The 15,345-nt window shown below is 30.9% G+C and overlaps 2 protein-coding genes across 2 annotated transcripts; both read left to right on the forward strand.

Moving 5' to 3' along the window:
- Positions 1–3,903: 3,903 nt before the first annotated feature.
- LOC114370667 (homeobox protein knotted-1-like 12) lies at positions 3,904–5,788 on the forward strand. Its single transcript, XM_028328064.1, has 3 exons — positions 3,904–4,122; positions 4,806–4,922; positions 5,498–5,788. The coding sequence occupies exons 1-3, from the start codon at positions 3,964–3,966 to the stop codon at positions 5,615–5,617; spliced, it is 396 nt and encodes a 131-aa protein (XP_028183865.1). The 5' UTR covers positions 3,904–3,963; the 3' UTR covers positions 5,618–5,788.
- A 3,849-nt stretch (positions 5,789–9,637) lies between these two features.
- On the forward strand, positions 9,638–15,291 carry LOC114384685 (cyclin-SDS). The gene is made up of 7 exons (XM_028344404.1): positions 9,638–10,884; positions 11,043–11,210; positions 12,833–12,999; positions 13,534–13,662; positions 13,998–14,175; positions 14,574–14,618; positions 14,903–15,291. Exons 1-7 carry the CDS (start codon positions 9,730–9,732, stop codon positions 14,933–14,935), a joined length of 1,875 nt encoding a protein of 624 aa, XP_028200205.1. The 5' UTR covers positions 9,638–9,729; the 3' UTR covers positions 14,936–15,291.
- Positions 15,292–15,345: the final 54 nt, after the last annotated feature.

Below are 15,345 nucleotides of genomic sequence, written 5' to 3' on the forward strand. Positions count from 1 at the left end.
TTTTTAAAATTGATTTTAATTTTAATCTAATTATTTACATAAAATTAGTCATAGACAAGGTAATAAAACACTTACTTTGTTTAGTTAACTATATTAACATTATTTTTTATATTTATGTTATTAATTATTTTAAAATTATCAAAATTTATAAATTAAAAAATATTTAATATATAAATATTTATAATTTTACCTAAATAATTAGAGTAAAAATAATTTATATATTAAAATCAATTTTAAAAAATTATATAAATAATTTACATATTATTTATGAAATTTAATTAAAAATTGGTAAAATAAAATATGTAAAGTATTCAACATAAAAGTAATATAAAATAAAATTAAAAATATTTATATAAAATATTATTTAAATTATAAATTTTGATATTTTGAAGGGAAAAAAAACTAATTACTCTTGCCTGATAAGACAGATAAAATAATATTAATGTAATTAATTAAACAAACAAGTGCGTTGATGATTTTATCATCTTGTTTGTGAATAATCATGAATTCAATTTCTATTAAAATATATGATTAAACTAAATATTTTATTATAAAAATAGGAGGATAAAAATTGTGAATTTGAAATTATAGTGAGATTAAAATTACAATTTAATATAATATTTATTTTTCTTAATCCATGTCCTTTTTCAACTATGTATATGATAAATTAAGTATTAAAATTAAATTTTATAATTTACAATTGTCAAAGAAGGTGAACACACACAATATAAATCTTTTTATTTTAATATAATTTATTTAATACCCAAAATCAGGATTTGATCCCAGGATAACTTGATTAAAAAATATAAATTGGTATGATTTGTGTGAAGGTTGTTGGTACTTTATTATTTGTTTAAACTGCTTGAAAAATATGAAATGTGATTTTCGAGTACTTAAGATAAGTGTTCATATTATTCATCGTGTAACTTTTTATTTTTATATAACTCCTACTTGTCTTAGGTAGAGGAGTTAATTATGGCTTGTTCCCTACTCGTTTTTTATTTTATTTAAATTTCTTGGTCAGATTCCTTTTAGAGGTTGACATGTTGGTCAAGATCAGCGTGCATGATGGCGTGATCTTTCAAATAAATGATTAAGTGGGCACTATTAGCATATGTTCATGTTAATACAAGTGGTCAACCTAGCTTTTTATACTATAGAGTCTCAATCTACTGTGTGTGGAATATAAAGACAAGGGATCCAGGGATTCACAATTATTGGAGTTTTGGACGTAGGTTTTTGAGTCTTTATTTGTTTTTTTTTATTGGGTAAAACATGTTACATATACCCCTATTATGTTGAAAATCGGAATATTACATTAATAATAAAGATTTATAGGCACATTATTTTTTATTTAAAGGAAACATAATATTTTCTATTTATGCATAATTAATATAATTAACTTATATAAACACATATATAATGTATATTTTAACATGTGATTTTCACTCATTATTTATATATATATAAACAAAATACATGCGTTGTAAATGTTAATTTTCAATGTGAAGTAAAAGCTTAAAATTTATAAGTCAAGTACATCAACAATGGTGCCAATATACTTTTCTATACTGCAAATAAGTCAAGATTCAAATTGCCAGTACATAAGAAATATTTAATTTGGTAATTAGATTTACTGACAGGAGTATATAATAGCACAAACCCATTGCAAAAGAAATAAATAGAATCATATAAACTGGTTTCCTCATTTTTCCATTTTGAGTTTGTTTTTCTTTTTCAAAAAGAAATCCAATGTGCATAAAACTGCACAATAGACAAATTAACCTTGTCCATCTTTTAACTTTCTAATAACCAGGCATGACCAATGCACTGACAAGACAAGGTCTAATTAAATCCATCTGCACAATAACTAACCCATTATTCATGACAAGAGGGAGAAATCCAACCCAAGAAATCTAAATTAACATATTACAAAAAACATAAAGTGCATGAACCTATTTTGGGCCGACCCGTGCTAACTACTTTAATGCCTATAGAGACATATCAAAGCCTCATTATTCATCTTATATATTTGCTTACTTGAGTCTTACAGTGTCTATACAGGTCTTTGTTGATTTTGTTGCTGGCTAGAGATTGCTGAACAACCTCGCCTGTCCACTCCATTTGTAGCTAGGTACCAAAATTCTTCCACAAAAAGTCATCTATTTATGTTTACAGGTCATTCAAGAGACTTCACAAAAAAAAAAGAAAATGGAAAGCAACAAAACCTTAAGTCTTCCTTATAAACAGTAACTCACCCACAAATGCTACTTGAGAACTAGCTACCATATCCACCAACACTAAAATAACAAAATTTCACTTTTACTTTTCATCAAACAAACGGTTTAAGGTTTGCTTGAATAAAAGTTACATTCAACGTAATTGACTTTCATTTTGATGAGACTAAATACTTGCTTTTTTTTTTTTTAATTTAGTAGTTAGAATGACGTTTTTCCGTTTGATAATCTTCGAACTGCAATTCAAACACACTAAGACACTTAGTGCATGTTTATATCATTACTGGGTTAGCCCTCACCTATATTTTCGAAAGCATCCCCTATCATTAACGTCCTTAAAAGGTCTTTTTAACCGTTCTTAAAAAGCCTTTTTGTAGTAGTGGATCTTCTTACTTATGAGTAGAAAGGGCATGGGAATTCCTGCAATTACAACAGCGATACAAACTAAACTTATGCACATGCGCTAGTACGAAGGCCTTCAAAATGAAACCGATGTTATATAATATAATTGGCTCAAATATAAGTTAAAAAATTAAAACAATGTTGTGGCTAATTAACGAAAATCGTGGATGAATATTTCGTAATAACCCGCATTTTCCTATTTACATACTTCTCAAAATGTCATTGAAACTGGTGATATAATTTTTTGGTTAGTGAAACCGGCTCTATATAGGATAACTTTAACTCACCTTATAACATTTTTAATGGTGATGTTTACATGAATTATTTAATTTTAAACAAAGTTCCTTAAGTTTTTTTTTCTACTGAAGCATATGACATAGAGTTGTTTATATAAACACTGTTGTTTAACAAAATTATATCATAAACAATATATTTTCAAGTATCAAAGATTCATAAAATTAATTTAAGCACTTACATTAACAATCTTAACATTAAAGTGAATTTTTGTTTAAACCACTTCAATATATATAAAATTGTAAGACCCATAAAATTATGATAAATAACTCATAAACAATTATGTATTAAAGATGCTCTTAATCATTCATTTTAATTAAAAAATTTATATTGAAAATGATCATATTTGTGTAGTTACACAAAACTATCCAAGTCCATGTTATAAAATTGCCTAATTAAGAAGAGAAATGTTAATTACTTGTATAATATATTTGTGTAGTTTATACAAAAGATGGAAAAACCGAAATAAATAAATAAATAGATTTGATAAAATGAGCAATGTGATGGAGAAGAATAAATAAAAAAAAAAAAGATCATATTGTAAAATAATTTTCACTAGTAGGCAGAAATAGTTAAATGAAATAAAAAAAAAAATCTTGGGAGGGGAATTATAGAATAATGCCAGAAGCGGGGTTACAAGTTGCGAAGATCTGAAAGGTGCTTTAATCATAGCAAGAAAACGTTGACAAGTTCCTTTCAAGGCAAAAAAGGGGAACAGGGAACACAGAGTTTTTAACCCTTTATCTTTTTCCCATGCATTTGTGTTGTATATTTTTACCTCCAGTGGTTAACAACATGAAGAACAGAAATACCCATACGGCAGGGTAACCCCACAAGTACTTCTTGATAACTACGTTTCATCACTTTACTAGCTTGCACACCGGTTGGTCAATAACCATAATACAAACCCCTTTTATCCAAGATAAGTTGCTATATATAATAGTGCTAGTTTTTTTTTTTTTTTGTTAAGTTTGTGTCCAAGTTTTGTGATATTCAATTGGTGCGAGAGATAATAAAGCTAGCTAGAGATATGGAAGCTAGACAAATTGGAGGAAATGGATCAGGGAGAAAGGGGGTTGAGGGAAGTGATCATGTAGAGATCAAAGAAAATGAAGAGGTTCTAAAGAAGATTATTGCAACTCATCCTTTGTATGAAGTTTTGATTCAATCCCACATCAGCTGCTTGAAGGTAATTAATTTCCCATTTTCTTTTCTTCTACCTTTTGCTATTTTTTCCCCACTTAAAACCATATATTAAAGATTAAGTAGTGTGGAATTATTCTGGTCAACAATTAATAGAAAAGGACACATGCCATTAAAACTCACTTTTAAATAAACATATATAGTAACCTAGCTAATAACCACTATAGGAATACCTACATGGCTACATTTTTCTCTAAAATAATTTATACAAAATACTTATGTGATAAATATGATTTAAAATTGGCTATAAAATTTCGGTGATGTAAGAGCTAGCGCAGTTTAAAACCTCAATAGTAAACATGACAATCGTGGAGTAGAATAGCTCATAGTTCAGAAAAATGCAATTTCTTACTTTGGTCTAGCTGTAAATTGTATGACTTTTGCAAGGAAAAAGTTTTTCCAATTTAAAAGTGGACCAACAGCAACTTTTGTTAGCTCTTTTAATTTTTTGGAAAGTATTTTTCAAATGCATGAGCATATTAAAAAGATAAATATAAATAATTATTAATTATATATATAGTAAACAAGGCTAGACATTTTGCGTAAATGCATGCATATATAAGAATTTTGTTAGATTAATGTCAACTATGGGTCTAGACTCTAGCTAGAGTCAGTGCTAGATGGGTCAATATTTGACTGTGGGTGCATTTTACTCTATTACTCGATCAGGTGGGATTAATTGAAGCTGGAGAGTTTGATGCAACAAGTGATGCATGGAAGAAGCTGGTTAACTCGAAGTCCAAAGCAACTCCAAGTCCAAACACTTCAGAGTTAGATCACTTCATGGTATCACAATTAGTAAATTAATATACACACACGTGTGACTCTGATTTTTGAAAGTCTTCATATATATAAAACGATTTACAAAAGAAATGAACTTCACAGAAAGTTGTCAGGTTGATGAGGTAAACTTGTTGGTAAAATAATAAGAGTAGAAACTAAAAGGTATATATATTAAGACCAAATTTGTAATTAAACCATTTTCAATAACAATGATAAGTTAATGACTAGTGGCATAACAACCAGAATCTCCACAACCCATACAAAATTTTACGTGCCTTTAGATAACTAAATAGATATAAATATGTATAGATATAATTAGATATAGATATAGAGATGGTAAAGACATTTTTATTTGAAATTTACCACACTAGTTGTATAAAGGAGAAATAGGAAGAAAAAAGAGGTAAGCGCGAGGTTATAACGTTATATATACGTACGAGTGGTTTAATAGAAAAATTTATATATAGAGTAAAAAATAAATTATAAAAAATGTCCTAAAAATTCTGATTCAAAATTAAATAACATGAATTATTTTAAAATGAATCATAACCTTATTATATACATGTTTGAATGGATAGGAAGCGTATTGCATGGCACTGAGCAAGCTGCAGGAAGCGATAGAGGAACCAACAAAAGAAACCAATGCTTTCATCAGAGCTACGTATCTTCAACTAAAGGAGCTCAATGAACTGAATTGACCCAATAAGCAGTTCGAATCTTGATGATGCTTTTGTCCCCTTAGTGCATCATCTTGGTCCTTTCTTTCTACTACTACTAAGTACAATTTGCTTATTATCTCTCATTTTGATGAGAAACTAACTCAAGCCAATCGCTTTCAATTCTGGCTAGACTCAGAATCACAAGTTTTTAATTACCTCGGGTACGTATAAACTTAGCTACTTTAATTAATAACTCGTTTTCTACTACATCTATAGCTACTGTATTTATATTATATTGGTGTTGACAATTATATGGTGTACATTAGAGTGGTGTTATATTTACAGGAAACGACTATGAATGAGACTAATTAATGCTTTTATCATGCATGAAATGAAATTATCTCAAAAGTAAGATAATGGCATGGAAAGAATATTAAGCATAAATAATACAGTTTATCTATCTTTCATTGAAATTCAACTTTTCATTATGAATCAATTATCTCCAAATTAAAGATGAAATGGTTAAGTAAAGATACATAAACAATTTTGTGTTACAATATGAATACTGTCCGACAGTTTTTGGCATATTCATCTTTATGTAATTTACGAATGCAACTCATGATAATGAAGCTCTACTTCTCTTACAGGATTCACACTGGTTAATTAATATACTTTTCCAATACAATTAATATTCAACTCAAGCCATTCGTAACACGGTTTTCGTAAAAGATCAATTCACTCTATATATCATTTTTTTGCATGTTCAAATTTGATTAATTCCTGCTGTTGTTTTCCAGGGATGTGCTCTTTTCAGTAGTGCCCCATTGAATGCAGGAACCATTTTGAACAATGGCCCTTAAATTGTTTTATATGCATTTTACTCTATCTAATTTCACGGGGGAGACTCTGATTACGTACCATCAATTGTGAAGTACCTTAATTAATCTCTTCAATTTTCATTAGCAAGGCACGAAGCTCTTCATGAATTTGTGGGTTATAATCGTCAACAGAGACAAATGAGTATATCAGTTTTTTTTTTTCTTTCTATTTCACTTCAATCCAGCAGCTATAAACCCCGAAGCCTTTGCAGGCCATGATCACACTCTTTGCTTATCTCTACATCAATGCTTCTCACTCACAAATCAAACCTCTCTGGCTCACAATCGAGAAATTTTCCCCTTTAAATTTTGGGTTAAACATATTTTTAGTCTATTTAAATATAGAAAAGTTCGTTTTTAGTATATTTATACCAAATTGTTGCTTTTTAGTTTCTCATTTTATAAATGTAACAATTTATTCCACTTACTGACTCTATCAACTAGAGTTAAGGTGATTTAATTTTTGGCAATCAAAGAGCACCACAAAATGTATGTAATATTACAAAAATATAAATTATACGTACAGTATTTTTGTAACACTATAAATATACTTCTTGTGTTACAAAACTGAAATCGTTTATAACACAATTTCAATGTTAATTTTTGGAAATTTCTATTTACACCTCCCATGTTTACCAATATATGCTCTTTTTAAAATTATTTAAATGTACCCTCGACTAGAAATTAGGAGTTAGAAATTATTTGAGTGATATTCTACATTCAGAAGGTAAAAGTCAACGAGAGTTTAAAAACTACATTAAACATTGCATTTCTAAATCTAAAAGGTCAAAATCAACGAGATTTTAAATTTTCAAGTTATTTCAAATCACACATTGAACATTGTTTTTTTTTTTTACAGTTTTCAAACCTTGTTTTTTGAGTGTCTAGTAAGCATATTGCTAGTGTCATATATATTATCTCTAATGAAATCCGTAGAACCTAATGTCTTTAGAAATTTGACGATAAATTAAGTATTTTACTAAATTTTATTAAACATATTTTAAAAGTATGAGAAGTTGATTTGAACAATTAAAAGCAGAAATACTAAAATAAACACCAGGACCAACAACACAATTAAGCATATATATATGATATTTTAAGTATTTTATAGGAAATTCCTTATAACATCATGTTGGCCTACATTAAGTAAATTTGACCCAAACAAGAATAACATTGAACCTATATTATTATTTTAATATTTAATAAAATAATATTGTACTGCAGTAAATACATTTTTTATTGAATATTATTAGTAATTAATTAAACTATTAATTGGACTGACCAAGCAGTTCTATTGCTTTTGGTTGACCATAATATGTCAAACATCAAAGATAAAAAAACTAAACATATATTAGCATAGTTAGTCAATTAAAATTAAAGTTTGGATAAAAAATTGAGAGGGGTAAGTTTTTTCTAATTTATAAATTTAATGATGACTTTTATGAATATGACTCCACGTGACATTTCTCATTTTATTGTAGGATTCTTCCTATTTGTAGGTAATTTTTGGCACGCATAAAACCTGCTGAAGTTGTCGCAGGATTTGAAAAATGAATTGATTCAGATTTTGAACTTGTTCTTTCCCTGATTTCTCTCATTTGAGACATGAAATCCTATGAGGAAGTAATAATCAATTTTATTTTATTATAAATATACTTTAAATATTGGGTTGAGGTGAACTAGTTGTGTTGAAATAATACTTCTTTTTTCCTTTCTTTTCTTAGTTTCTATATAAAAAAGATTCCCTGGAATAAAATTTGATACTTGTTATGCATTCTTGCCAATTCTAAACGAGTAAATTGTTGATACAACAAAGTTCAAATACATCAAATGTACAATTAATAAAGACACAATATTTATATTGTATTTAAAAGAAACATTTTTAACCAACAAGTCATTTCTTCGTTTTATAAAAGAAAAAAGTAATTAAAAAGAAAATTTTCCCTAAAAATGATAAACTAAATTTCTTAACAAAGATTAATTATTAATAAAATTAATAAATATTTCAGATTAATTTCATGACTTAAAAAAAAAAAAGAAACAACTTCAAACTACACATTTTATCTCTCCATGAATACAAGTATAAATAGAGAAAATAAAACATCTAATGTTGGCTACTACTTTGAAACCGCATTTTCTACTCTAGCCATCATTATTTTTTTTTGGTCATATTTTAAGTGCATTTATTGCAGCAGTACAAAAAATATTGCTCAGGCATTACTGTTATTTAGTGCAACCATCTTTATTTTATTAGTTTTGTAAAAAGAAAATCTTTATTTTATTAATATAAATATATGAAGAAGATAGTTGTATTTTTTTTTCTTTATTTGAAAATGTGATGTATTTTTCTTTTTTTATAGAAAAGTGCATGAGGAGGCTGAAAAAATCTAAATTAAAAAATACTTGAAAAAAACACCTGGGAAGTGAACATGGTGGTTATGCTTATCTTGCATGCGTTATTCTAATCAGTGAAAAACTTGGCAAAATGGTCATGAACTAGACATAAACATGTGTTCTGAAATAAATCAGGATACATCGGTTTGGGCTTTCACTTTTTCATCTCTTTGCTTATTTTTCCTAATCAAAACAAGTATAAATTGTAAAGTTTTCCTTTACACAATATATTTCGTTTAAACATTTTTTTTACTGTGGTACGTATCACTTCAACGATACCTACCCCTTTTCATAATCGTCCTACACCACAAATCTCTTTAAAAACCAAATGTTTACCCAAAATATATTTTTGTTTCAACAACTCAATTAATGAAACTAATCACAATTCACAGAACCTCTTGAAACCCTCGAAGCCATACACATCATTTCAATTTTCTGTGTCGCATTAATTGATCTCGAGCACAACAACCTTCTTCCACAATTCGGTTCTAGCTAGGTCTTGCAAATGCGCAAAGATCATTTACATTTCATAATTTGAGATTAATATCACAAATCCCAAATTATTTACTCTAAAATATTGTTAATTCCCAGTCAAAAAAATACTTGTAAATCCAAAATACTAGTATTTGTCAACTTAAATAATTAATTAATGAGTTTCCAAAAACAATTTTTACAATCAACAAGCGTGGACGTGGTGCACGGAAAACGCATTACGTGGGACCGCACCGTATAAATACCCCTCCAACCTCGTTTTTTCTTCCTTCCCTCAACTCCCGTAACCGTTCAAGCACACTTCCCACACACTCTCTCTTCATTCAATCATAACAACAACAACGATTTTCAATTTTCTCTCTGCGTTTCTTCGTTAACCGAACTCCAATGGCATCCAGATCGAGAAAATCGAAGCGCAAGCTCGAGCCGGAGCCACATCCGCTCGTCATCACCAAGAAGCTCCGGCAGAAGCTCCCTCGCCGGCGCCGTCAAAACATCTCGCCAGTGCTCCTCGTCGGCATCTCCGCCCAGAATCCTCGTTTCTCCGTCGATTCCAGCTCCGTCTCCGACTTCGCCGTAGGCGAAGCCTCGTGCAACTCCAGCAGAGCCTCCGTCGCCGGCAAGGGAAACATAAACTCGAGAAACGAATTCTCGACCGATTCAACGAGAAATCGGAGATTCGAGAAGCGGAACGAGAACGAAGTTGAGGTGTCGGAGTCTTCGTGCGTTGACTCTGCTTCGTTCGCGAGCGAACGTAACAGAAGCTTGATTCTGAAGTTTAAAAGAGAAGATAAGAATCTAAACGAAAACGACGACGTTTCGGAAGCGTGCACGAAATCTGAGATTACTACTGTTCTGAAGTTCAAAAGCGGAAGCGAGACTAAGAATGCAAAAGAAGACGACGACGTTTGGTGCGCGAAGTCAGAGATTACTTGTAGCGAGGAACAGTTCAATTCAAACTCAAAGTCCTCCGGTAACGGTAACGGAAACATAAAAGTCTCTTCGGATTCAAACGCAAACGACTTCGTGTCGTTTAGTTCCGGTGTTCGCGCGTCGTCGTTTCATGAGGAAGCGAACAGAAACAAGGAAAACACTAAAAACAGAGCATCGGAATCTGAATACTCTGAAGTTTCTAGAAGCCTCCACGTGGAAGAGAATTGCGCTGATTTAATAGCGCAATCGATGACGAAGGAGGATTCGGATGTATACGACGTCGTTGCGGATCTCGCTTGCTCTGAGGATCTGCGTTTCTCGTACTGCAACGACGACGACGACGACAACGAATCGGAGTACTGTTCGAGTCAGGGAACCGTGTTATCCGAATTTCATTCCGAGCTTTTCGGCGAATGCTCGCAGAATGAGCTTTCGGATTACTGTCCGTCGTCGCTGTTCGTGGATTCCGGAAGCCAGTTTTCGGAAGGATCCGTCGGAGAAACTCCTTCGCCGACGCATTTGTTGTTCCTTCAGTACAGCAAGGAGTTCGCAGAGCTAGTTTCTGCTCCTCCGTTGAAGAACGCTTCAAACGTTGAAGATGTTGTCAATGTAGGTTTTGCTTGCTTCGATTTCAGAATTCGAAGTTATTATATTTATATTATTATTACTTGTTCTGTTAGAAATTATTATCTGTTTAGCCTAGCTCTTATTATATGATAGTTTGTAATTATTAAATGTTAGTGTAATTTATTGTATGTGGATTTAAGTTTGTGAGATTTGAAGATTTGGATGACGAAGACAGCTACCAGATGCTGAGGAAGAGGGAGAGGAGGCAAGGCTATGTGTTGAATTATGGTGATGGATATTTCTCTACCACTGAATTCGGAGACACCGTGATTGAGCAACGTGCGCAAATGGTTCACTGGATCATTGAGGTAGGTTTGTCTAAAACAAAATCCAACTCATTATATTATTATATATGCTGTTACTCTTGTCGTTTGATTAATTTCACTTTTATATAGTTTTTGAGTAAATAAGTACGCCTTAAAAAAAAGAGTAAATAAGTACAGTATATGTTATGAATTGTACTAAAATTTAGTTACAATTTATCATATATAATTTATTTCTTCATGATTTTTGATTGATTAATGACCGAGTATAAAAATTAAACAAGTTGATTAAGGAGAGCTCGTGCTTTGATTATTAGTTAGTTGTTATTTTTATTTATTTATTGGTGTATAGATAGTCGCTCTTTATTGAGTCAGGTTTTGGATGGTGAGTGAGTGAGCGAGAGAGAACAACACGTTTGAAGAGTGAGTGAGAATCAAACTTGATTCGGTTAAAAAGGTAAACACTTTGTACAACAAGTTGTTGGGAGTAATATTGAATGGCGTCCAATTGTCTCGTGACACGTCAGAGTCATTTGGAAGACGAAAGCCTCTACGCTAGTATCGCGGCGGACTTGAGTAAATCCCTGTATCGTCATGCTTTTTGATGATGCAATCATGCAACGCACTTTTCTCGTATTCGTGCTCGTGCATGTGGGTAGTTACTTCACAAGGGATGATACATTTTGCTTTTCACTTAGAACCCAAAACATTGAGGAGCATTGGAGTAGGGAAAAATTATTTCCTTCTAGTTAGTCGTCCCCCAAAAATTACTTACATTCAATTTTTGCGAGTCTAGCTAATGTTACACAAGTATAGATGCTACTGCGGTACATACACATACACTCACACACACACACACACACACACACATATATATATATATATATATATATATATATATATATATATATATATATATTACACCAGTTTCACCATTATTTTAACATTTCATATATAGGTAGGATGCATTCGACATTTTGTATTGGAATGGCAAGGACTAAAGGAGCTTGACAGAAGATTTAATTGAATGGCAGGCCACGGCCTAAAAAAATAAAATAAACGCTACTTCTAATGAATATGCAATTGTTATGTTTCTACAAAATAGGAGTATTTCTTTTTTAAAATTTTAATAAAATTATTTCATAAATTAAACAAATGAATATAATATTATTTATATTTTTTATTATTTGAGCATTGTACATAGTGCGAAAATATTTCGGAGCATCAATCAACAACTCATGCCGTTTCTCTTATTAATTATTAATTTATTATTATTATTAATGTGTTTTTTATTTGAAGAAATTATTAATGTGGTTATTTTATTGTTGTTATCATCTTTCATGATCGAATAACCATAAGAACATTCTTTCCTTTTGATGAAGGGAATCCATTTTCTTTTTCCACCTGTTTCAGACAGCGACACTAATCATGAATATGTCATTTTTTATTTTTTGTCCATATAAAGCTTATGTATTTTGCTAACATACCGTCACCTACCAATTTACATTAAAAAAACTATTGTATGCATGCGAACCTATTTAGATTTGGATAACAATGTTTTTAGATTCAGGTATTGAGTCTGTCATTTCTAATTGCTGCATTTGTGGACTTTGAATTGCCAGTTGAATATTTTTTAAAATGCTTTATGTTTGAAACTTAATTGGCAGCAATCTTGTCGAAGACAGCTTCGGCAAGAGACTCTGTTTCTTGGAGTCAACCTACTTGATCGTTTCCTAAGCAAAGGATACTTCAAAGCCAAAAGAAACCTTCTAATTGTTGGAATAGCTTGCCTCACGTTAGCGACCAGGATCGAAGAAAATCAGCAATACAACAGGTTCATCATTTAATCTTTACATTTCTTCCCCATCCTCCAAGTTATCTTGGGCAAAAATGTCGTTTTCAATCATCCCTCTCTTTACTTGTATTTGGTTGATCGATTGTGAAGTGATTGTTAGTGACGGTCTTGAATTAAGGAAAATGGAAATAGATTATGATTTAATTTTTCTAGAGTTTGAGTTTATATATCCTCATTAATCATGCATTGTGCCTTAATTAAAAGAATAACAAATTTTCCCTAATGGTTCAAACATTATCCAATTTTCACATAAATTTTATTTTCTTACACATGAACTTTCTTGAAGTTTAGGTAAAAAAAAAAAACCATAAAGTTTGTAAGTTTTAATATCCCATGTGTAAAGTTAGCCAAAGCTGCTTGTAAAAATTTTTACTTTCTTCGTTTACATATTCTTGATTTTCGTACAACTAGGGAAAGTGAAAATTAACAGAACTTATAATTTTTTCTTCCAATTAAACTCATGAAAGCCATATTCAATGAATAATTGAACTCTTTTGTGGGTACTACGTACAGAGTGGGGCAAAAAAATTTCTACATAGGAAGCAATGTGTACAGTAGAAGCGAGGTGGTAGCTATGGAATGGGTGGTGCAGGAGGTGCTCAAGTTTCAGTGCTTTCTGCCTACCATCTACAATTTCTTGTGGTATAACTTTTTATTCTTTCAGCACGAATATGACCTGAAATTCTGCAAAAATTAAAGGTTAGCTAATAATCGTTGTTCAAGGTCTCCATTCATCATTAAAAAAAAAATCTGTTTCTTACTGGGAAACAACTTGAATTTTAAAATGAACGGTTGAAGCAAAGACTTGCTATCATTTCTCTAATAAGGGATTTCTTTTTGCCTTAAAAACTCTGCATAATTTATAAAATTAAAACAAACTTTTGTAATTGTGACTTCACATAGCCTCAATAAGAAAACTCATAAGCCTTTTTGTTTATGAATTCAGCTAAATAACACTCCACTCTATAATTTTTCAGGTATTACCTAAAAGCAGCTAATGCTGATGCAGTCGTTGAGAAGAGGGTCAAGTATCTGGCAGTGCTGGCACTGTCAGGTCATGAGCAACTGTGCTACTGGCCTTCAACAGTTGCTGCAGCACTTGTAATCCTGGCTTGTCTTGAATTCAATCAAATTTCATCCCACAAAGTCATAGGGGTAATTACATTATTGCGATATAGAACTAACTCTTTATTTGAATCTTAAGTTAACAGAGTCAGGGAGGTTAACATCAAATGACACGATTTGGCAAGAACAGATTTGCTTCATAGATATCAGTTTAATTTGGTCATTCCTTGATATTTTAATAAATCATTGTTATTTTAGTACACAAAATCAATCAAAATGGAATACAATAGTATTTTTATGGTCTAGATTGGCACTGGAGTTTCAAAAAGATTGGCACTGAATGCAGAGTTGTGCGTGCATTCCTTTTTCCTGAATGCTCAATGTTTCTATTTTATATCTTTATTTTCTTTAGATTGGATTATCCTGTAATGTCCATATTAGATTGTGAATAGAATGCCGTATAGATAATTAATCTTGTGATTTTGCAGATTCACGTTAGATCAAAAGATGAGAATTTGTACGAATGCATAGAGGTATGCTAGTCCTATATATTTATTGTAATTTGTCAGTGTACATTTTTTTGAGGTTTAAACTAACAAAAAGAATAGAGAAAAAAACTGAAATACCATAATGAAAAAGCGCCTCACACTACAAGTATTATGAAATTAATCAAATCATTTCATTTATTTTGCTGAGAAAAACCCCACACCACGATTAGGATCGATGAAATATATCATTTTCGTTAATTATCATTCAATTTCTCCTATTATCAGTATTGTTCATGTATTTAACATGAAACTTATATTCACTTCAACAGAGCCTGGAGTGGGTGTTACGCTTTCCTGGATAGCATACTAGTTGGCGTGGAGGCATTAGTTATACAATTCAGTTTGGTGACGATGGTTCCTAACCATCAGAAGACAGAATGGCTTTCTTATGCCTGGTTGATTCTTCATTAATACAGAATAAATTCCATTTGTTTCCCTACCTGAGAGGAAGGGAATTCTATTTTTTTTTTCCTATGTAACTATATTGATTTTTCAGTATATCGATATAGAAGAAAAACATATACACATTTTTTCAGAAGCCGTGAGAACCTTACAACAGACAGGAAACTCAGCTGTTAACTGTTAATGACCTACAAAGATATTACAGGGTTATACAAAAGTTATCTAGCATTATACTATGTAATTCTTTCTTTTGTCTTTTGTTGCCTCCATGCAACCTCTATCATATTTGGTCACTAGGAATTTTAATTAC

This window comes from Glycine soja, chromosome 2, assembly GCF_004193775.1.
Source record: "Glycine soja cultivar W05 chromosome 2, ASM419377v2, whole genome shotgun sequence".
NCBI lineage: Eukaryota > Viridiplantae > Streptophyta > Magnoliopsida > Fabales > Fabaceae > Glycine > Glycine soja.